This window comes from Gadus chalcogrammus, chromosome 3 (assembly GCF_026213295.1).
Source record: "Gadus chalcogrammus isolate NIFS_2021 chromosome 3, NIFS_Gcha_1.0, whole genome shotgun sequence".
Lineage (NCBI taxonomy): Eukaryota > Metazoa > Chordata > Actinopteri > Gadiformes > Gadidae > Gadus > Gadus chalcogrammus.
Window position 1 is genome coordinate 24,210,627 of NC_079414.1, and position 21,070 is coordinate 24,231,696.

The following is a 21,070-nucleotide window of genomic DNA, read 5'->3' on the forward strand; positions in this document are numbered from 1 at the left end:
ACATTGAGACTGACAGACATTAAAATGATAGACAGGTTGGTGGACAGGGTTGCGGAACACAAGCCTCCACCACAGATCAGACATCACACGCCTCTCTCTCTCTCTCTCTCTCTCTCTCTCTCTCTCTCTCTCTCTCTCTCTCTCTCTCTCTCTCTCTCTCTCTCTCTCTCCTCAGGGCTATAAGTCCGAGGAGCGCTTCACCTCCTTCAGGTCCTGCCTCAGGAAGGAGCTGGCCAGCAGATAAGTACCACTCAACAACCTGACACCACAACCGCTGTGTGTAGTAGAAAAATAAGATGGCCCCACGCTTGAAGATCAGACCTTCTTATTACATCACAGGTGGGCGTGTCCACCGAGAAGTGTGACGGATAGATGAGCAACGTTTGCTTCAGTCCACTGGGTAGGCTGGTAGACGGCCACGCCCACCTGTGATGTCATAAGAGACCGATTTTCAAAACGGCTTGTGACGGCTAATGACACCCCACCTGGTGGCCTGTCATTGGACCTTTAACCTTCTGCACTCTGACCCTAAACCTTTTAAACGTACCTTCACCATAACCTCCTAAACCCTGACCATAAACCTTAACTATATTAACCTTTCATACTTTCATTGAATTGCCTTATTTTAATTATCTTACCACACCCTGGTGTCTGATATCTAACCCCAGCCTCTGCCCTAACCCACCCCCTTGTGTCTGATATCTAACCCCAGCCTATGCCCTAACCCACCCCCTTGTGTCTGATATCTAACCCCAGCCTCTGCCCTAACCCACCCCCTTGTGTCTGATATCTAACCCCAGCCTCTGCCCTAACCCACCCCCTTGTGTCTGATATCTAACCCCAGCCTATGCCCTAACCTACCCCCTTGTGCCTGATATCTAACCCCAGCCTCTGCCCTAACCCACCCCCTTGTGTCTGATATCTAACCCCAGCCTCTGCCCTAACCTACCCCCTTGTGTCTGATATCTAACCCCAGCCTATGCCCTAACCCACCCCCTTGTGTCTGATATCTAACCCCAGCCTATGCCCTAACCCACCCCCTTGTGTGGGCTCATCACTGTATGGGTGTCAGTAGCATGCTCTCACAAAGAACATTGTTGAGATGAGCGCTCACCTCGTCTGTGGTTTCTTCACCAGGTGAACGGAGAGCCAGCGCACCTCCTTGACCAGGAGGGAGGAGGACCAAGAGCCATGGAGCACCACACCCCACCCTGAGGAACAGCTCCAGCAGGCATGACCAGCTGAAGCTAGGCTAGACGAACACTCTCAGCCAGTCTGGCTACTGTGGCACTCCTCTATTTACTCCTATTTCCCCTTCTGTCTAAGATGCATTCTCCTGGATAGAAGTGTCTGGATAACCCTAGATATCACTGCTCTGAGCCAGCTTAAATCTGAATACAAACCAGTTAAGGCCACTTAAGATGCACTTCAAGTCCATAAACTACTGTTCTGTTTATATTTCTACAGCCATCTCCTCTTTTTACTCAAATTCTTGGAAATGTGAAAAATTGTAATAGGCCTATTAATGTTTTAATATATATGTATCTATGTATGGATAAATACACATTATAGCAACTATAGTTGGCCTATATATAGGCTTATGATATACAAGTTATATGAAGTTATAACATAAGAATGACTAGTGCTATAAATAACTCCTGCATGGAATAGCAATAGTAAAGTTTCGGATAAGCACTTCACTAGAGAGCAACTGTGTATGTGCGTGCGTGCGTGCATGTGTGTGTATGTTTCTTAGTATTTTGTATAAATGACGAATCCTCCATGGAGTCTCTTGTCAGCCGCGGTGAGCGACGTGTGCATGTATCCACACAGGTGCCTTCTTAACCTCAATTAATAGGGCTTGTACATCAGAATGCATCATGGGATCTTCTGTTGGTGAGACTCCGCCCTTTGGAGAACACCCGATAGTCGTAGTAACGCAAAATCCTGAAGCAACGTAAATATACTGTAAACTTGGCCAATGAAAACAGAAATCAGTTCACGATTAATGACAAAAAATGACCAAATCACTATGACTTCCAACACAATAACTTACATTCCAATACTCCTATGCTTCCAACATGGAGGTGGTCGCTGTGATGTCTCGATGAACAAGCCCTATTGTCCTCCGTCCATCTCCTGTCAACAAATCAAGCTGCTTTGTTCAGATTCTGAATTCTAAAAACATGTGAGATGTCTCACTAGGGTCAAATGCGTCAATCTAGGGCACTTTGAAAATGACAATGTAATGCTCCTCCAAAAAGGAGGCGGTCATTGCGATGTCACGCTGAATAAGCCCTGTATAGATCATCTATTCTGACCCGTCCACATGTTTATCCGAACCTCACATAATATCTAACATCTGATCTGATACTTCCAGATGTTGTTCTACGGAAGGAATGGTCAGCGCACGAATAAAAAGTTACCATGTTGAGCATGCGCTCGTTGTCCGTTCTTAAAGAAAAGCCCTCAAATTACTTAATTTAATTTAAAGTGATGTAGCTGTTAGCTACTATGAGCTACAAGCTATATGCAATGAGTTGATCCTTAATGTAGAGTAGGATAAGACTTAAATAAGAACTTAAATTGCCCTCCATAGGTTTAACAAATGCTTTGAATGAGTTACCTTTTATGCCGTTCAGAGCTACCAGGTAAGTCAATCAAACATTACGTGGGAGTGGTTTGTGGGCGGAAACTAGCTCAGAGAGGGGTGGTTTGTGTTCCTTTAATCGACCGGTGCGCCACGTCAAAATATAATACAATTAATTGGTACACAATTAGAAAAATGCAGGTTGGCCGGCAAAGACTGGTAGGTTATTGTACACGTGTCTTAGTTGAACATAAGCCTAAGATAGGCCGTCGGCTACTAATACAAAAAAAAAGCATCCACTTAAGAGGCCATTCAGGTAAAGAAAAACAGATCTTTAACTGAGAACATGAATTTATGTTAGGCAGTAAACAGCAGCCGTATAATTTGCAGTGATAGGTGGTAACATCCTAAATAAATAGTAAACGTATTGAATTTAAGCAACAGGCTGCGCGGTCGTGTTGAAATAAAATCGTCTCATCGGATTTTGAGAATAAAAAGCCAATTAAATTTTAAGCATTGAATATTTATGCATTGAAATAAAGTATCTGGATTTTTTGCCTCTGAATTGAACACTATTTTTCAATGTTAGAAAATTCAAAATCAAATATGCAGCGTTAAAGAATTGTACTTAAATATAATATCCCAAAATTCAACATGCCAAAGTCAGCTGCAAAATTCAATGTATGAAATTCTGTATTAACATCTGGGACCCAAGGAAGAGCAATCGATCCTCTTCAAATGTATGCAGTGAAATCCAGATTCGTTATTTCAATGCATAAATATTCAGTGCTTAAAATTCAATTGCTTTTTATTTTCAAAATCCAATGAGAAAGATTGAATTCCACATGTTGACTAATTGCCTACCTACAAGATACCGTCGTATTTTGTAGAAGTAAAGTGGAAACCAGGAATGAACAGTTACCTCCTATGGGACTAATTTAATAAATTAAGATTACATTTTATTCACATGTATCAAATGTAAGCTACGCTTTATATTTTTGCCTAAGTTTCCTGAACAGTACGATTTTGGCAAATGCCATTCTGACAGAAGGGTTAATGATGCATTAGAACAAGACTATTCATGTGGGTTTACTAGGGAGCTCATTTTAACATCAGCGGAACTGAAGTCTTCCCGGTGTTTCTGCCCAGGAGATACAATCCGACGCACCGCCTAGTTGTTTTATGCTGGTTTTGTATCTAGTATTATGTTTATTTGAAGGGCCTTGGTCGACAATTCACTATTTGAACACGTCGACTGTTCGAACGTATTATAACGTAAGCTGTACTATACAACTGGTTTATTTCGTGTAGGCCTAACAAAATGCTTTAGCTAGTGCTATGTAACGCCAAGATATCGCTAAGAATTGTGGGTACGGTTAATGTCTCTACATCATATCACTAATTTGACGTCTTTGTGTCCCTTTCCTGTATTTTATATTCGGATTATTGGTTCTGTATGGAATTTCAAAACGATTTATATATGAGCAATTTTTTTTATATGAGGTGTGCGAACATAGATACATGACAGGGCGTGATTACAATTAAATATACGCTTCTCTATTACGACTTCTGGATTGCCCACGCTAGAGTTCTTATTCAACAACCTTCGAATTACTTCAGGTTATTTAAATCATTTATTTTAAGCTCAATTTCTGAGGTATGAAAGTTCCACCCCACGACCCTCAGTGAGATTGACTTCCCTGTGAATCGGGTCCCATCCGCGACCGTGTGTGTGTTAAGATCATACTTTCAGGGATCATTTCTATAGTTTTTGACTTGAGAAATATCGTACGAAAGTGATCGGTTACTCTAACCACGATGAAGAGTATTGATGTTCCCTTCTGAGCGCGAAGCGGGTAGCGAGTAATGATTAATTTCATCCGCTCGTTGTCATTGATGACCGTTCCTTACTCCCTCGTGGAGCCTGGAGGTAGGGAACATGATCAGAGTGGTTAGATGTGGATATTGTTCAAAAAATAACGTTCCCTATTATCTTGAGCCGCTGACATGTAATCACGTTGCGTGATATTCAGTCTGTCTTACTGTGCAGACTATCGTTTGAAATAGACCAATGCTTTGTAGGCTGATATAAAACGTGTGAAGTTACGTGCATGCAGATTAAAAGTGCCTAAACAGCTACTGTAGCCCAATATCAAGAGAAAATAGACTCCAAACGCATTTTGAAAAAAATTACTTATTGTATAAAGAAAGTAATTTGAATACGCGGTATCTGGACACTCAGCCTGTCAAATAACGGCATAATATAGCGCATGCATATGAATTTCATGTGCTCTTTAATACTTCGTAGGATTTAAATAATATAAATATACGGGGAGGTAGGTTGTGAGTTGAACTGAAGCAGTGGGGGACTGAGTTGAATTCCGACAGAGGGGTGGTACTTTCGTCAACGGACCCCCGTCTCGCAAAGAGATATGGAAACTATTTATCTCTTTATCATATCACTCCGTTAACGTACCTGTGCGTGTTTCCTGTATTACCCTCTATGATTACTAGTTTCCAACGTCATCCTATAGCGATGTTTGTCCTCCAGTACTAAAACAATATAAGTGTTATACATATAAGGGACATCCGTTATAGTGGCGTGATCGTAAATATTGTGAAAGTTCAGCCTGACAACCATCAGTGAGAAAGACTTTCCGATGAATCGGGTCCCGTCCGCTGCCGTTTTAACACTAAGATCATACTTTCAGGGATCATTTCTATAGTTTTTGACTTGAGAAATATCGTACGAAAGTGATCGGTTACTCTAACCACGATGAAGAGTATTGATGTTCCCTTCTGAGCGCGAAGCGGGCAGCGAGTAATGATTAATTTCATCCGCTCGTTGTCATTGATGACCGTTCCTTGCTCCCTCGTGGAGCCTGGAGGTAGGGAACATGATCAGAGTGGATAGATGTAGATATTGTTCAAAAAATAACGTTTGCTATTATTTTGAGGCGCTGACATGTAATCACGTTATGTGTTATTCAGTCAGACTTACTGTGCAAACTATCGTTTGAAATAGACCAATGCTTCGTAGGCTGATATAAAACGTGTGAAGTTACGTGCATGCAGATTAAAAATGCCTAACCAGCTACTGTAGCCCAATATCAAGAGAAAAAAGACTCCAAACGTATTTTGAAAAAAATTACTTATTGTATAAAGAAAGTAATTTGTACACACGGTATCTGGACAGCCTGTCAAATAACGGCACAATATAGCGCATGCATATGAATTTCATGTGCTCTTTAATACTTCGTAGGATTTAAATAATATAAATATACGGGGAGGTAGGTTGTGAGTTGAACTGAAGCAGTGGGGGACTGAGTTGAATTCCGACAGAGGGGTGGTACTTTCATCAACGGACCACCGTCTCGCAAAGAGATATGGGAACTATTTATCCCTTTATCATATCACTCCGTTAACGTACCTGTGCGTGTTTCCTGTATTACCCTCTATGATTACTAGTTTTCAACGTCATCCTATAGCGATGTTTGTCCTCCAGTACTAAAACAATATAAGTGTTATATACATATAAGAGACATCCGTTATAGTGGCGTGATCGTAAATATTGTGAAAGTTCAGCCTGACAACCATCAGTGAGAAAGACTTTCCGATGAATCGGGTCCCGTCCGCTGCCGTTTTAACACTAAGATCATACTTTCAGGGATCATTTCTATAGTTTTTGACTTGAGAAATATCGTACGAAAGTGATCGGTTACTCTAACCACGATGAAGAGTATTGATGTTCCCTTCTGAGCGCGAAGCGGGTAGCGAGTAATGATTAACTTCATCCGCTCGTTGTCATTGATGACCGTTCCTTGCTCCCTCGTGGAGCCTGGAGGTAGGGAACATGATCAGAGTGGTTAGATGTAGATATTGTTCAAAAAATAACGTTTACTATTATTTTGAGCCGCTGACATGTAATCACGTTATGTGTTATTCAGTCAGACTTACTGTGCAAACTATCGTTTGAAATAGACCAATGCTTCGTAGGCTGATATAAAACGTGTGAAGTTACGTGCATGCAGATTAAAAATGCCTAACCAGCTACTGTAGCCCAATATCAAGAGAAAAAAGACTCCAAACGCATTTTGAAAAAAATTACTTATTGTATAAAGAAAGTAATTTGTACACACGGTATCTGGACAGCCTGTCAAATAACGGCACAATATAGCGCATGCATATGAATTTCATGTGCTCTTTAATACTTCGTAGGATTTAAATAATATAAATATACGGGGAGGTAGGTTGTGAGTTGAACTGAAGCAGTGGGGGACTGAGTTGAATTCCGACAGAGGGGTGGCACTTTCATCAACGGACCACCGTCTCGCAAAGAGATATGGGAACTATTTATCTCTTTATCATATCACTCCGTTAACGTACCTGTGCGTGTTTCCTGTATTACCCTCTATGATTACTAGTTTTCAACGTCATCCTATAGCGATGTTTGTCCTCCAGTACTAAAACAATATAAGTGTTATATACATATAAGAGACATCCGTTATAGTGGCGTGATCGTAAATATTGTGAAAGTTCAGCCTGACAACCATCAGTGAGAAAGACTTTCCGATGAATCGGGTCCCGTCCGCTGCCGTTTTAACACTAAGATCATACTTTCAGGGATCATTTCTATAGTTTTTGACTTGAGAAATATCGTACGAAAGTGATCGGTTACTCTAACCACGATGAAGAGTATTGATGTTCCCTTCTGAGCGCGAAGCGGGCAGCGAGTAATGATTAATTTCATCCGCTCGTTGTCATTGATGACCGTTCCTTGCTCCCTAGTGGAGCCTGGAGGTAGGGAACATGATCAGAGTGGTTAGATCTAGATTCTGTCAATAATAAGAATATTGAGCATCATTTTCAGTCGCTATGCTCAAATGCAATCGATGTGGCGTGAGGTATCCTTAACAGTATACCATGTTTTGTAAACCATTTGAAGTTACCTGCAATGCAGGTTTTAAATAACTTTTCCAGCTATTTTAATCAAGTAAAAAGAGAACTGAAACGTATTTTGTGACAGAGGATATAGCCTACAAAGCAATTTGAACACGCAGACCTGGAAAACCTGGAAAATAACGGCACAATATTGCAGTAGTATGAATTTCATGTGCTCTTTAATACTAAGTTGGATTTTAGATCATAAATAGACAGGGATGTCGTATGTGAGTTGAACTAAAGCCAGTGTGGGACTGAGTTGAAATCCATCAGGGGGAACTTTCGTCAACGGACCCGTGTGTCTCTCAAAGAGATGTGGGAATTATTTATCTCTGTAACTCTTTATCATATCACTCCTTTAACGTGTTTGTGCGTGGTTTAACTTTCAGATTACAAATTCTCAATATCCTTCTTTAATGCTGTTTGTCCTCAAGTTCCATTTTTAAAACAATATTAGGGTTATACATTTAAACATTCAGGAGAACGTAAAATATGAAGTTTCAAATTGTTGTTTTTTGTATCATGTCTAGATCATTAATGCCAGAGTTCAGTGTTAATAACATTAGAATTATATCAGTGTCTTTTATATTCCCATAGCATAGCGTATATATTGTGAAAGTTCAACCTGACAACCACCAGTGAGAAAGTCTTTCCAATGAATCGGTTCCCGTCCGCTGCCGTTTTAACACTAAGATCATACTTTCAGGGATCATTTCTATAGTTTTTGACTTGAGAAATATCGTACGAAAGTGATCGGTTACTCTAACCACGATGAAGAGTATTGATGTTCCCTTCTGAGCGCGAAGCGGGCAGCGAGTAATGATTAATTTCATCCGCTCGTTGTCATTGATGACCGTTCCTTGCTCCCTAGTGGAGCCTGGAGGTAGGGAACATGATCAGAGTGGTTAGATGTAGATATTGTCGAAATTAATCATAATATACGTCACAATGAGTCTCTATGCTCAAATGTATTTGATGTGAACGGTATATTTAATATTAAACTATGTTTTATAGACCGTTTGATGATACCTGCAATGTAGGTTTAAAATATATTTTCCTGCTATTTTACCCTGGCATCAAGAAAAAAGAGAACCCAAACGTATTTTGTGACAGAGGATATAGCCTACAAAGCATTTTGAACACGCGGAATCTGGAACACCTGTCAAATAACTGCAGAATATTGCAGTAGTATGTATTTCGTGTGCTCTTTAATACAAAGTTGTATATTATAAATAGACAGGGATGTCGTATGTCGTATGTCGCCAGTGACTGAGTTGAATTCCAACAGGGGGGACTTTCGTCAACGGACCCGTGTGTCTTTCAACGAGATGTAGGAACTATTTATCGCTGTAACTCTTTATCATATCACTAAGTTAACGTGTTTGTGCGTGGTTTAATCTTCAGATTACAAATTCTCAATATCCTTCTATAATGCTGTTTGTCCTCAAGTTCCATTTTTAAAACAATATTAGGGTTATACATTTAAACATTCAGGAGAACGTAAAATATGAAGTTTCAAATGGTGGTTTTTTGTATCATGTCTAGATCATTAACGCCATAGTTCAGTTTCAATAACCTTATATTTGTATCAATGTCATCCGTTATATTGACTTTAGCCTATATATTGTGAAAGTTCAACCTGACAACCACCAGTGAGAAAGACTTTCCCATGAATCGGATTTCGTCCGCGCCCGGTCTAACTTTAAGATCATACTTTCAGGGATCATTTCTATAGTTTTGGACTTGAGAAATATCGTACGAAAGTGATCGGTTACTCTAACCACGATGAAGAGTATTGATGTTCCCTTCTGAGCGCGAAGCGGGCAGCGAGTAATGATTAATTTCATCCGCTCGTTGTCATTGATGACCGTTCCTTGCTCCCTAGTGGAGCCTGGAGGTAGGGAACATGATCAGAGTGGTTAGATGTAGATATTGTACAGAATAAGTATTAATAGATGTGTTATTGCATGTTCTTGAGACGTTAAAACTTTTGAGTTATACCTAGTAATTATAGTGCATATAATCGTTACAAGCCCGTGTAAATGCTCAGGTGTACATAATATTTCAAATAATAATTCACTTTTGATGTGATGCGAGGGATATAGCCATATCAAGTAGCATTAAATGGTAATTCACTCTGTGTGCAGGTAATCATATTGTAGACAGTATCAAGTAATTTGAACAAGCTGAATCTGGAATGCATGTACAATAACGGCACCATATGGCAGTAGCCACATGAATTTCCCGTGTTTATAATACTTCGTAGGATTTAAAATAATACCAATATACGTAGAGGTCGGATGTTAGTTTGACTAAAGCCGTGGGGATTGAGTTGAATTCCGACAGATGGGTGGTACTTTCGTCAACAGACCCCGTGTCGCAAAGAGATGTGGGAACTATTTATCTCTATATCACTTTATCATATCACTCCGTTAACATAGTTGTGCGTGGTACTTGCATTGGCCCTTATGATTACTCGTTTTTAACGTAATTCTATAGTGTTGTTTGTCCTCATGTGCCGTTATTAATTCAATATTCGGGTTATTCATATAAACATTCACCGTTACGCAACGTAAAATATGAAGTTTCAAATTGTTGTTTTTTGTATCATGTCTAGATCATTAATGCCAGAGTTCAGTGTTAATAACATTAGAATTATATCAGTCATCTTTTATATTCCCATAGCGTACATATTGTGAAAGTTCCACCTGACAACCACCAGTGAGAAAGACTTTCCGATTAATAGGTTCCCGTCCGCTGCCGTTCTAACATTAAGATCATACTTTCAGGGATCATTTCTATAGTTTTTAACTTGAGAAATATCGTACGAAAGTGATCGGTTACTCTAACCACGATGAAGAGTGCTGATGTTCCCTTCTGAGCGCGAAGCGGGCAGCGAGTAATGATTAATTTCATCCGCTCGTTGTCATTGATGACCGTTCCTTGCTCCCCAGTGGAGCCTGGAGGTAGGGAACATGATCAGAGTGGTTAGATCTAGATTATAGTCAAAATAACTCGAAGTTATACCGTCGTGATGTTTCAATTGGTATATTAGAGACTGATAGCTTTATAATCTAGTATAAATAGTTACTTCAGTCTGTGTACATGTTATGGTGTCGGCAGTGTGAGGTTATCCGTATGCAGGTTTACAATAGGTTTTCCAGCCAGAAAGAGACCGTAACTGCATTTTGTGACAAACCAGTTATAGTATAATGAATGCCTCATTGCCTACTTTACACACGCGGAATCTGGAATGCCTGTACAATAACAGCACAATATAGCAGTAGCTTATGCATCTGAATTGCGTGTGCTATTTAATTCCTCGTAGGATTTAATACATAGGTAGCATTCCGGACACGATTTATATTATGTCACGCTATGTTGCACATTTCATAAACAATATCACTCATTATAACGTTCATACACAACGACGATAAGGAAACTAACGGATAAAAAGTATACCAAATTGCCCCGAGCCTTAACCTTCCTTGCCTAGAACTCTTGGGTCCAAAACACAAAACCGCATGGTAATCTACTGGAGCTGAAACGGGGGTGTGTCACCATGCTGTCAACATACCAAAGGGAAGAATTTCTTAACCGCACCAGTTGTGCTACCGTGAACGCTTCCCCACTTACATCAATAGTTCCTCCTGTAGGTGTTTGACAGTCTATCTATGCTTTACTGCGGCCCCTTTATTTTGCTAAATCAAACAATAATCAATCCTAATGGATTTTGTTAATTACACAAAAAAGAAAATGGCAGGCTAGGTGACGTTGTCTATGACTTAATCAGAATATCTTTAACGTCTGTCTTAGTTTACTAGATCCTTTCCAAATGCATTGTGGGTATTGGAAACATATAATAGTACAATGCATTTTCTCTTGGAGAAATACAGACTATTAACTTGACAGGACTAAAATGACATTTTAAGATCATCTATGTTCTATGCGTATCAGATGTTTGAAAATTTGAGAAAACCCTGAGTGAGAAAGACTTCCCTATGAATGGCTACCCGTCCGCGCCCGTTTTAACATTAAGATCATACTTTCAGGGATCATTTCTATAGTTTTTGACTTGAGAAATATCGTACGAAAGTGATCGGTTACTCTAACCACGATGAAGAGTATTGATGTTCCCTTCTGAGCGCGAAGCGGGCAGCGAGTAATGATTAATTTCATCCGCTCGTTGTCATTGATGACCGTTCCTTGCTCCCTAGTGGAGCCTGGAGGTAGGGAACATGATCAGAGTGGTTAGATGTAGATAATGTTCAAGATACGAAGACATAGTAATACATCTGTAGTGACGGGGGCGTCTAAGGCTATCCCTGAAATTACCTTAGTATCCGATATTTTTCGTGATATATTTGTCATTATATGCCTACTACTATTGTTATTTCTCATAACATAGTTATATTTATGATATACTTGAGGTACACGTCTAATAAATTTATTTTTTCCAGTACTGCCTACGGTTCGACCATAGCCGTCGTTGTTTGTTAAACTTTCCACAATGGTAGGGCAGTGATCGATCACTCACTGTAGTGAATGATCACTCGGGACTCTGAGGCCAAACAGGGGCTTCACTTGCACTATAAATATGGCAGGTAGCCAGAGGGGTTTGAGTCCCGGCCGGCCCCGTTCCAGCGGAAACGCATACATGACAGCAGGCAGATGGCTGAATAAAGGTGCTCGTAAATTTTGATTTAGCCAGAATTAATGAACACTCATCAACCCGTATTTCTTTATTTCTTATTTATAACAAAAAGGTCACAAAAACATGATATTATTGTTTGTCTGACTGCTTATAGGATTTGGGCGACTGATTGCTAATGAGAATTGAATTGAGTGAATGGACCACCACCAGACTATTTGGTAATTATCAGATAATTTTTTGCACACGGCGATAAAAAAACTAAAGTAACTTTAACGTAGTGATGAATGTCTTGTTCTTTACGCGATTGGTTTGAAATCTCAATGCGTAAATGATCATCGGGCTGCCCTAGTGGTTGAAGTGTTGTAAAATGTACAAAGTAATGACAGTTTGAAGTAAGTGGGAGGTGCCCGGGAGCCGGTGACATAATAGGTCCGGTTATAATAAGTCCAGTCTGTTTGCATAACTCTTAAACATAATAACTGTTGCCGTTGTTAACCAATTGGTATTGCTTTTCTGAACGAAACGAGTTCAACAAATAAAGTTTGCTTTGATCAAGTATAATTCGGCTCTTGTCAACCTCAGTTTTACATTTTAGCTTTCAAATGTGAGTTGATGAATGCATATATCGGTACAACTGCTTTAATCATGTTGTATTAGGACAGATTGTGTGTGGCTCTGGACATACCGTTCCCACTGGCTTCTCCAAAAGGCGTCACCCAGTGTCACGTATGTTTTGGTGATCAGCTGCCGCGTGTTATTATTATTTTTTTTAATTTAATCTAATTTCTCATAATCGTGATTTATGAATGTCCTCACAAACCCGCAATGAACGTTTTAATTGCGAACTGCTTGTTTGAAAGTGTGTTCATTGTAAGAAAATCGGAACGTTCTTTTGTTTGGTGACGAGTTTTCGGTTCGTGACGTAGGACGTAAACAAGTTCACCAGAGGAGCTTCTGGTCCCCTTTTTGTGCGTGTAGCTTTTGATCATAAAGCGATGACTATATTCCTTAAATGCCCGGGGAGGAGAAACCGAACTGCTGCTTGATTCGACCATTTGGGATTAATCGTATCTGGCCTTATTAAAGGTAAACGTGTAAAGGTGTGAGAGAGAGTCAAACTGGAGAGAACAAAGCTAACTATGCTAACAGAATGTTAGTCACCGCGGTTAGCATTACACATCCGATTTATTTTCACTTTTGTTGTTCTTTTACGACTCTCGTCTCTTCTCTTTCGACATTTAGCCGCCCACCTCGTGTGTCCAGGCCGTAGTCCGCTAGTGGAGGATGAACTGGCTGTTTTCCTCGGGTAAAGGCTCCGGAGCTATGCCTGCGCTCAGCGGGCTGCAGCAGCAGAGACAGCGGCAAATCGAGTCGCTCCGAACGGCTCACTCAAGGTAACACCGGCCTGCTAAAGACCACTAGAGGGGCTTTCACACAAAAAACAACATGGCATCTCTTTGACATATACTCGCATGTATTAAGTATTTTAAACGTTTATTTTATTTTTATCTTACAACTACCTGAATGCTGCAAAAGAGCATCCATTTGACCAACGTACACAGTAAACATTTATCAGACAAGATGAGGATGAGGTAGACACAGGGAATCGAACTCATAAACCTGGCGGTGTTAATGCCTTGCTCTACCAGTTCAGCTGGACATGGTCACTAGTGTCAAGCAAGAACCTATGTTTTGTTTGTGAGCATTTGACCACGTCTGTCAAGTAAGCAGAGCAAGTTATAGTAGGAAGCAGGAGCAGTGACCCCAATGATGCTGCTGTCCAGCCACTAACTTCGTTCTAAAGTACTTCCTGATGTCCGCTACTGATGGCAATGTTTTTCTGCTCTTGGATCAGACCAGCTTGTATCCAAATGTAGGGCTAGCTTTAGCTGCTAGCTTGCCGATTGAACCATGTGCAGATACACTGTGAACATGTAACTAGCAGAGGAGATTAAAGCGTTATCTATTGTTTACAAGTGGAGTTCAGAGTCAGGCTAATCCCTCCTCAGTCCCAGACGTTCTGAAGAGAGCGCGGAGCCGAGACCGTACCATACACTGGTCATGGACGTTGTTGTTGTGCTTGTAATACAGGTTTGATATTGAGAAATTGAAACACATATTGCCGGTTAGGGTTTACATGTAATATTGTGAAGCTTATATATCCTGCCATGTGCTTAGACACCCTGCCAAGCCCCGTCAGAGCGGAACAAAACAACTGTATATATTCCTAAAAGAAAACATGTTCTACACGTAGGATTTCAATCTGCTCTACAATCAATGTAATGATAACGCAGCGGGCTCTGTCTGTAAGACTGCACAGATGGGGACGGACTGGTCCAGTCTTTCACACACCTGTCATCACCCTGACCTCATCCTTCTACTGTCATTTTTGTGCTACGTTTCTTATTTTTCTGTCTGTAGACAACATATCTTTTCCACATGTAAGATGTGGTTTTGTTTTACATTTGAAAGTGCCGTCTGATCCGTGAATGTTGTGGATGAACACTTAATGATCTACGTGTGTCCGGGGAAGGTTCTTGAAGGGCCAATATTTTGCCACCAGGTGTGAGGCTGATCAGCCGTTACAAGCCATTCCACAACCTACCCTCAGGTGCAGAACATGTGGGTGTGGTGTCTCGATGGAGGCTAGAGGGGCGGTTTCGACAAGGCTTTTAAGGGCTGATCCACGTGACGCCTGGTGGTCAAGTGAGGCCCGGTGAGCTAGCGTCCGGGTGGGTTTGTGTGGCGGCCCTGGGCTGACGTGTGTTCCCCTTGCAGTCTGACGGAGATCCAGAAGGATGTGGAGTACAGGATCCCCTTCACTGTCAACAACTCCACTATCAGCGTCAACATGTGAGTGACCTTCAGCCCCAGCTACCGCCACGCACGTGGCAGTATGTCTCCACATGTGTTTGTGCAGGTGCTGATGCCCCCCCCCCCCCCCTCCTGCAGTTTGCTGCCCCCCCAGTTCCCCCAGGAGAAGCCGGTGGTCAGCGTCTACCCGCCGGTGGGACACCACCTAGTGGACAGCAACAACGGTACCATGGTCACAAGCCCCCTCCTCACCAACGTAAGGACACCCCCATCCAAGACCAATCAGATGTGTGTTTCAGTTTGGAACGCACCCTTATCTGGATGTGTGTTTCAGTTCGGGATGCACTCTGACCTGGGGAAGGTGGTCCAGAGTCTCCTGGACGAGTTCTGGAAGAGTCCTCCAGCCCTGATGACCGACGGCAACGGCAGCTTCCCCTAGTGAGTGCAAGCAAACACACACACACAGGCACACAGGCACACAGGCACACACAGACACGGACACACACAGACACACATACACAAGCACACACACCCATACACAAGCAGGCACACCTATCTTCCCATGAGCACGTTAGCAATGCTGAGCCTTCCGTTCACACGCTAACCACATCGTCACGGCTCTGCTGACTGACTTCTTTGTTCCTTCTGAGACCGTCACTCATGTGAAGGAGACGGGGGGAACGATCTGCGTTAGAAACCCAGATGTTATCTTTATGATTCTGAATTGTATCACAGCCTCTAAAAAGTCTCCTTCTGTCTTTGTGTGTTTAAATTATTCCAATCAGTCGATGTACCTTTTTCAAACATAAACACGACGTAGTCTTACAGACTTTACTATTTCATGCCTTAATTTTGCCACAACGCCTTTCGTAGCACGCAGTGGACTGGAGTAGATCCTGAAATTGGCACCTTGGTACTTAACAGTCCCTCCAGAAAAACACGATTATGCGACCGCATAATTCAATGCATTATCAGGCAAAGTCTGCATATTCATGCGGGGGCCGCATTTTTTCAAATATGCTGCACTTTCATCGCATGAATTACAGATTTCCGGGCAAAATATGCGGGCTTGATGATTTCATAATCCCTGTATTTTCGTTGCAAAAAAGTCAAATATATCCTAGCAGAAAGTTGAAAAATGTTGCGTTGGACTACTCAGCCACATTCATGATGCGTTGGAATGGGATGGTTCTCGGTGGGACTCGTCTGATTGGCCAGATGAGTGACCCCCCTCCTCTCATCCTCAGCAACATGTACAAGCCAGCCGCCATGGCCCCCTACCCCACCCCGTCCTTCCACTACGGGCCCCGGCCCCTGGCCCCGCCACCCCCCGCGGCACTGCCTCACCATGGGGGAGAGGCGGGCCGCGGGCCCCCGGGGGCCCCGGCCCCCTACGGCCTGATAACGGACCTCCCGCTGGCCGTACCCACAGGAGACTCACAGGTAGGACTACTGCTCCCTACCAGACCTCGGTACCAGACCTCGGTACCAGCCCTCGGTACCAGGCCTCGGTACCAGAGGCTCGGTACCAGAGGCTCGGTACCAGTCCTCCGGTACCAGCCCTCGGTACCAGACCTCGGTACCAGACCTCGGTACCAGAGGCTCGGTACCAGCCCTCCGGTACCAGACCTCGGTACCAGCCCTCGGTACCAGACCACGGTACCAGCTCTCGGTACCAGGCACTCATTGCTCATTGTGTTGCAGGCCGGGGTGAACGGACACATGTACAAGATGCCCGACATCCCAGAGATCTTCCCTGAACTCTCTGACTTGAGGTAGGCCTCCTCCCTCCCTCCCTCCCTCCCTCTCTCCCTCCCTCCCTCCCTCCCTCCCGGTCCACCCGGCCCAGAACACTGCTTTACAGACAGGCAGACAGGCAGACAGAGAGACGGGCAGACAGGCAGACAGACGAGGAGACAGTAAGTCAGACAGTTAAACGTGTCAAACTGCTACTGAGCGTGTGTGTGTGTGTGTGTGTCTGCGTGTGCGCGTCTGCGTGTGCGTGTCTGCGTGTGTGTGTGAATATTGTGTGTGTGTGTCAGTGTGTCCCAGCTGAAGCAGCTGTCGGAGGAGGAGGACGTCTTGCTGAGTTTCTTCGTCACGCTGCCACAGCTCAAACTGGTCTCCAGCGACAAGGAGGATCTGGTCTCCAGCATCGTGGCGGTGGCCAGTGAGTAGCTCCCCCCTAAGCCCACCTCCACCTCACCTTATTGATCCACCATCACACCTGGATATCTGCACCTGAACACATGAATATGATGTTCTATTATGTGAAGATGTGAACAATGGATGTTCCCTTTCATAAAGAGGAATCTGTAGTCTGAATACTCTTCACGATATTTTATTATTGTATACTGACTACTAGGGATGCACCGAATATTCGGCCACCGAAAATGTTCGGCCGAAAATGGCCGAAAACATAATTTACACCAAATAAAAAAATACACCCAAGGAAAAAAATAAAAAAACGAAACGAAAAAAAATAATATTAATAATAATTTTTTTATTGTTTTGCTCATTTATTTAAAGGTACATTGTTCTTCAATTCTTGCTATAAAGTCTGCTGGAATGTTAGAAAACTTTCAGTATTAAATAAACATTTTGTATCAAATTTGTAATTGATTTTTTTTTATTGAAAAGCAAGTCAAAAAGGTTTTTAAAGGACATTTAATTGTTTGATTTATGCAATGGTGAAAAATTAAAGCAAAATGAATGAAAAACAGCAAAAGCCACATTCGGTATTCGGTTTCGGCTTTCGGCCAACTGTTTCAGTATATTCGGTTTCGGTTTCGGCCAAGAATTTTCATTTCGGTGCATCCCTACTGACTACAGAGCCTTCCATAGCGGGGTAAAGGAGAGGATAGGCAATATATGGACAGATCTTTTCTTCTTTTCTTTCCCGTCAGAGAAAAACCTCCAGATGGAGCCACAGCTGGAGGGGAAGAGACAAGAAATGCTGTACAAGGTACACACACACACACACACACACACACACACACACACACACACACACACACACACACACACACACACACACACACACACACACACACACACACACACACACACACACACACACACACACACACACACACACACACACACACACGTGTGAGTCTTACAGTACGACCTCCTGTCTGTCTTACAGTACGACCAGCTCACCCAGATGAAGATGGCCTTTGAGACCAAGTTGCAGCGTCAGCACGAGCTCAGTGAGGTAGGGGAGGCCCCTACCATCCCTCCATCATCCATCCCTCCATCATCCATCCCTCCATCATCCATCCCTCCATCATCCATCCCTCTATCATCCATCCCTCCATCATCCATCCCTCCATCATCCATCCCCTATCATCCATCCCTCCATCATCCATCCCTCCATCATCCATCCCTCCATCATCCATCCCTCCATCATCCATCCCTCCATCATCCATCCCTCCATCATCCATCCCTCTATCATCCATCCCTCTATCATCCATCCCTCTATCATCCATCCCATCCCTCTATCATCCATCCCTCCATCATCCATCCCTCCATCATCCATCCCTCCATCATCCATCCCTCTATCATCCATCCCTCCATCATCCATCCCTCCATCATCCATCCCTCTATCATCCATCCCATTTTGACGTGTGTGTGTGTGTGTGTGTGTGTGTGTGTGTGTGTGTGTGTGTGTGTGTGTGTGTGTGTGTGTGTGTGTGTGTGTGTGTGTGTGTGTGTGTGTGTGTGTGTGTGTGTGTGCGCGTAGAGCTGCAGTGTGAGCGCCCTGCAGGCCCGGGTCAAGGTGTCGGCCCACCAGGCGGAGGAGGAGTCCGAGGAGACGGCTGACCACTTCCTGGAGGGGCGCAGCGACATCGACGACTTCCTGTCCAGCTTCATGGAGAAGAGGACCGTGAGTCGGCTGTAGTGGGGCTGTACGACGGTCGAAGTCTGATCTCGATTTGGGGTTCAAACGATCTCCAAACTAATATAATGTAGTAGTTGAAACTATTTTTTATTATTATTATCCTTTCATTTTCTATTTGAACCATTTGTGTGTTTTTTTAAAGGTGACATTTCTAAGTTCTCTCTTTTTTTGAGAATTGCTGATTAAATGCATCCCGTTTTCAAAATCCAAAATAATCGTTTGACTGATCGTGATTGCAATATTGACCAAAATAATCGTGATTATGATTAATGGAGCAGCCCTAGTCTGTTGTAGTGAAGAGCTACTGTGGTCTACTGTAGTTGCTGTTACCCGCTAACTGTGTGTGTGTGTGTGTGTGTGTGTGTGTGTGTGTGTGTGTGTGTGTGTGTGTGTGTGTGTGTGTGTGTGTGTGTGTGTGTGTGTGTGTGTGTGTGTGTGTGTGTGTGTGTGTGTGTGATGGTCCAGCTGTGCCACAGCAGGAGGGCTAAAGAGGAGAAGTTGCAACAGTCCATCAACACGCACGGACCGTTCCCTACCAGCATCTAACACACCAGGTAACACACACACACACACACACACACCCACACCTGGTAGCACACAAACAGTACGTCACACACACACACACCTGGTAGCACACAAACAGTACGTCACACACACAAACACAAACCAGGTAGCACAGAATTTATTGAAAGAATTTTTGTCTTCCATCTTTCAGGTCAGCTGGCGGAGGAAGAGGAGGTGGAGGAGAGGAAGAACACTACAACAGCAAGCCCCCACCCCCCAAAAAGGGGGAGAGAGAGAGAGAGAGAGAGGTGGTGAAAGAGGGAGGAAGGGAGGGAGATGATAAGGGTGAGGGAAGAGAGCGAGAAGGCGAGGGGGGGAGAGAGAGAATGGTTAAGGAGAGAGGCAAGGAAAGGAGAGGAAGAGTCCACTTCTTGGTTGACCCTGTAAACGCCAGTTCTGTGACCTTTTGACCTGTAGAACCAGAGCTTCTAGTGAGTGAGGAGGTCTTCAGCTAGGAGGCACCTCCTCTCTTCTCCCCTTGGTCCCCCAGAGGAGACAAACAGGAGACTCACAACGAGGCTGTCCTTACAAGCTCCTTCACTGCCTGACCTCGGGGTCACGACCCAAACCCCCCCACTGCCCCCAAAGCTCTCCCCCCGCCTCCCTGTTAGCGGCCTGCGGCGGGGTACTGTGTTCACCCCAGGGGTCGGCGTGGGGTCACGGAGCACGGTGATGAAGGTGATTTTCTGAAACGATTTGAGAGGAACAGTTTTGATGGAGTACTGCACAATGCGCCAACGGGACAGTCCTGATACTGTATTCAAGTGTTGATAATTATAGACTTTATTGTGACCAAGGACACGGACAACCTTGTATCATATACACTTATTTAAACGTTGGGGTAATAAAACATTTAGAATAACGTGCTGTGTTTGTCATTTGTCGTCGTCCCCCCCCCAGCCTAGTCAGAGACATCTCCCCCTCCTGTGATGTGAACCCACAGGCTTGTAGGAACCGTATCACAGCAACCGATTAATTACCAATTACAATTAACACAGACTTTCACTTCAATTGAACCGGTTGAACCACCAGCAGTTCAGCCCACCAGTCAAAGCCCTGAGTCCACAAAACTAAAAACTAGGTGGAAATACGGGAAAAACAAATAGCACTAAGGATGAGGGTAGGATAAGTGTCTTTAGTTCACATGTTTTTCACAGGTTGTCGTGGGTAGCTAGCTACAGTAATTCACCACTTGGTTAATCCGAGTAAAATGGCTGTATTCGCCCTAGTCAGTTATTTTTCTTGTGCTGTGTAGCTTTCTGTTGACCACGTCATTCACAAGGTTTGGTACTTTTCGTAAACGACACATTGATGACCCGAAACAAGTTTTTTTTATCTTCAAAGTGCCAAAAAAAACTGGTTTAGTTTAAGACAGCTTTTTTTTAATCTCAGCCTCTACTTCATAAACTACAGAAACATCCCATTCACTTTGTTTCATGATTTCCAACCTCACAACATTTGAGAAATGAACAAAGGCAGCTTAAAATACATCTTTTACATGTAGTAATAATAATAACACAGGTCCAAAACCAACAATACTGATAGGTCCGGGTTGTTCTGGTGCAGAGGACGTGGTCCCCGACCAGGGCCTGCATTCCCGCGG

General features: G+C 43.2%; 2 protein-coding genes and 8 non-coding genes across 10 annotated transcripts in view; all 10 read left to right on the plus strand.

Annotated features, from left to right (window-relative positions):
• Positions 1-2,462, plus strand: part of micu3a (mitochondrial calcium uptake family, member 3a) — a 25,868-nt gene extending 23,406 nt beyond the window's left edge. Inside the window, exons 14-15 of the mRNA XM_056585644.1 lie at positions 176-240; positions 1,135-2,462. Of these exons, the coding sequence (XP_056441619.1) occupies positions 176-240; positions 1,135-1,141 (72 nt within the window). The 3' untranslated portion in view covers positions 1,142-2,462. The remainder of the gene's footprint in view (positions 1-175; positions 241-1,134) is intronic.
• Positions 2,463-4,327: 1,865 nt separating this feature from the next.
• Positions 4,328-4,543, plus strand: LOC130380217 (small nucleolar RNA U3). Its single transcript, XR_008895221.1, has one exon. It is a non-coding gene; the product is annotated as a small nucleolar RNA U3 (small nucleolar RNA).
• Positions 4,544-5,285: 742 nt separating this feature from the next.
• LOC130380216 (small nucleolar RNA U3) lies at positions 5,286-5,501 on the plus strand. The gene has a single exon (XR_008895220.1). It is a non-coding gene; the product is annotated as a small nucleolar RNA U3 (small nucleolar RNA).
• A 740-nt stretch (positions 5,502-6,241) lies between these two features.
• LOC130380214 (small nucleolar RNA U3) lies at positions 6,242-6,457 on the plus strand. Its single transcript, XR_008895218.1, has one exon. It is a non-coding gene; the product is annotated as a small nucleolar RNA U3 (small nucleolar RNA).
• A 740-nt stretch (positions 6,458-7,197) lies between these two features.
• On the plus strand, positions 7,198-7,413 carry LOC130380239 (small nucleolar RNA U3). The gene has a single exon (XR_008895240.1). It is a non-coding gene; the product is annotated as a small nucleolar RNA U3 (small nucleolar RNA).
• An 808-nt stretch (positions 7,414-8,221) lies between these two features.
• On the plus strand, positions 8,222-8,437 carry LOC130380240 (small nucleolar RNA U3). The gene has a single exon (XR_008895241.1). It is a non-coding gene; the product is annotated as a small nucleolar RNA U3 (small nucleolar RNA).
• A 798-nt stretch (positions 8,438-9,235) lies between these two features.
• LOC130380215 (small nucleolar RNA U3) lies at positions 9,236-9,451 on the plus strand. Its single transcript, XR_008895219.1, has one exon. It is a non-coding gene; the product is annotated as a small nucleolar RNA U3 (small nucleolar RNA).
• Positions 9,452-10,304: 853 nt separating this feature from the next.
• Positions 10,305-10,520, plus strand: LOC130380213 (small nucleolar RNA U3). Its single transcript, XR_008895217.1, has one exon. It is a non-coding gene; the product is annotated as a small nucleolar RNA U3 (small nucleolar RNA).
• A 1,026-nt stretch (positions 10,521-11,546) lies between these two features.
• vps37a (VPS37A subunit of ESCRT-I) lies at positions 11,547-20,343 on the plus strand. The gene is made up of 13 exons (XM_056586876.1): positions 11,547-13,271; positions 13,428-13,579; positions 14,964-15,038; positions 15,138-15,255; positions 15,334-15,437; positions 16,247-16,442; positions 16,704-16,774; positions 17,042-17,169; positions 17,906-17,964; positions 18,148-18,216; positions 18,745-18,888; positions 19,369-19,457; positions 19,619-20,343. Exons 2-12 carry the CDS (start codon positions 13,470-13,472, stop codon positions 19,447-19,449), a joined length of 1,155 nt encoding a protein of 384 aa, XP_056442851.1. The 5' UTR covers positions 11,547-13,271; positions 13,428-13,469; the 3' UTR covers positions 19,450-19,457; positions 19,619-20,343.
• LOC130380212 (small nucleolar RNA U3) lies at positions 11,568-11,783 on the plus strand. Its single transcript, XR_008895216.1, has one exon. It is a non-coding gene; the product is annotated as a small nucleolar RNA U3 (small nucleolar RNA).
• Positions 20,344-21,070: the final 727 nt, after the last annotated feature.

Bases quoted from the DNA above. Each gene is read 5' to 3' on its own strand.
- vps37a (XM_056586876.1), top strand. From the start codon at position 13,470: ATGAACTGGCTGTTTTCCTCGGGTAAAGGCTCCGGAGCTATGCCTGCG. The intron at 17,965-18,147 runs GTACACACACAC...TCTGTCTTACAG, and splicing joins GACAAGAAATGCTGTACAAG to TACGACCAGCTCACCCAGAT. The intron at 18,889-19,368 runs GTGAGTCGGCTG...GTGATGGTCCAG, and splicing joins GCTTCATGGAGAAGAGGACC to CTGTGCCACAGCAGGAGGGC.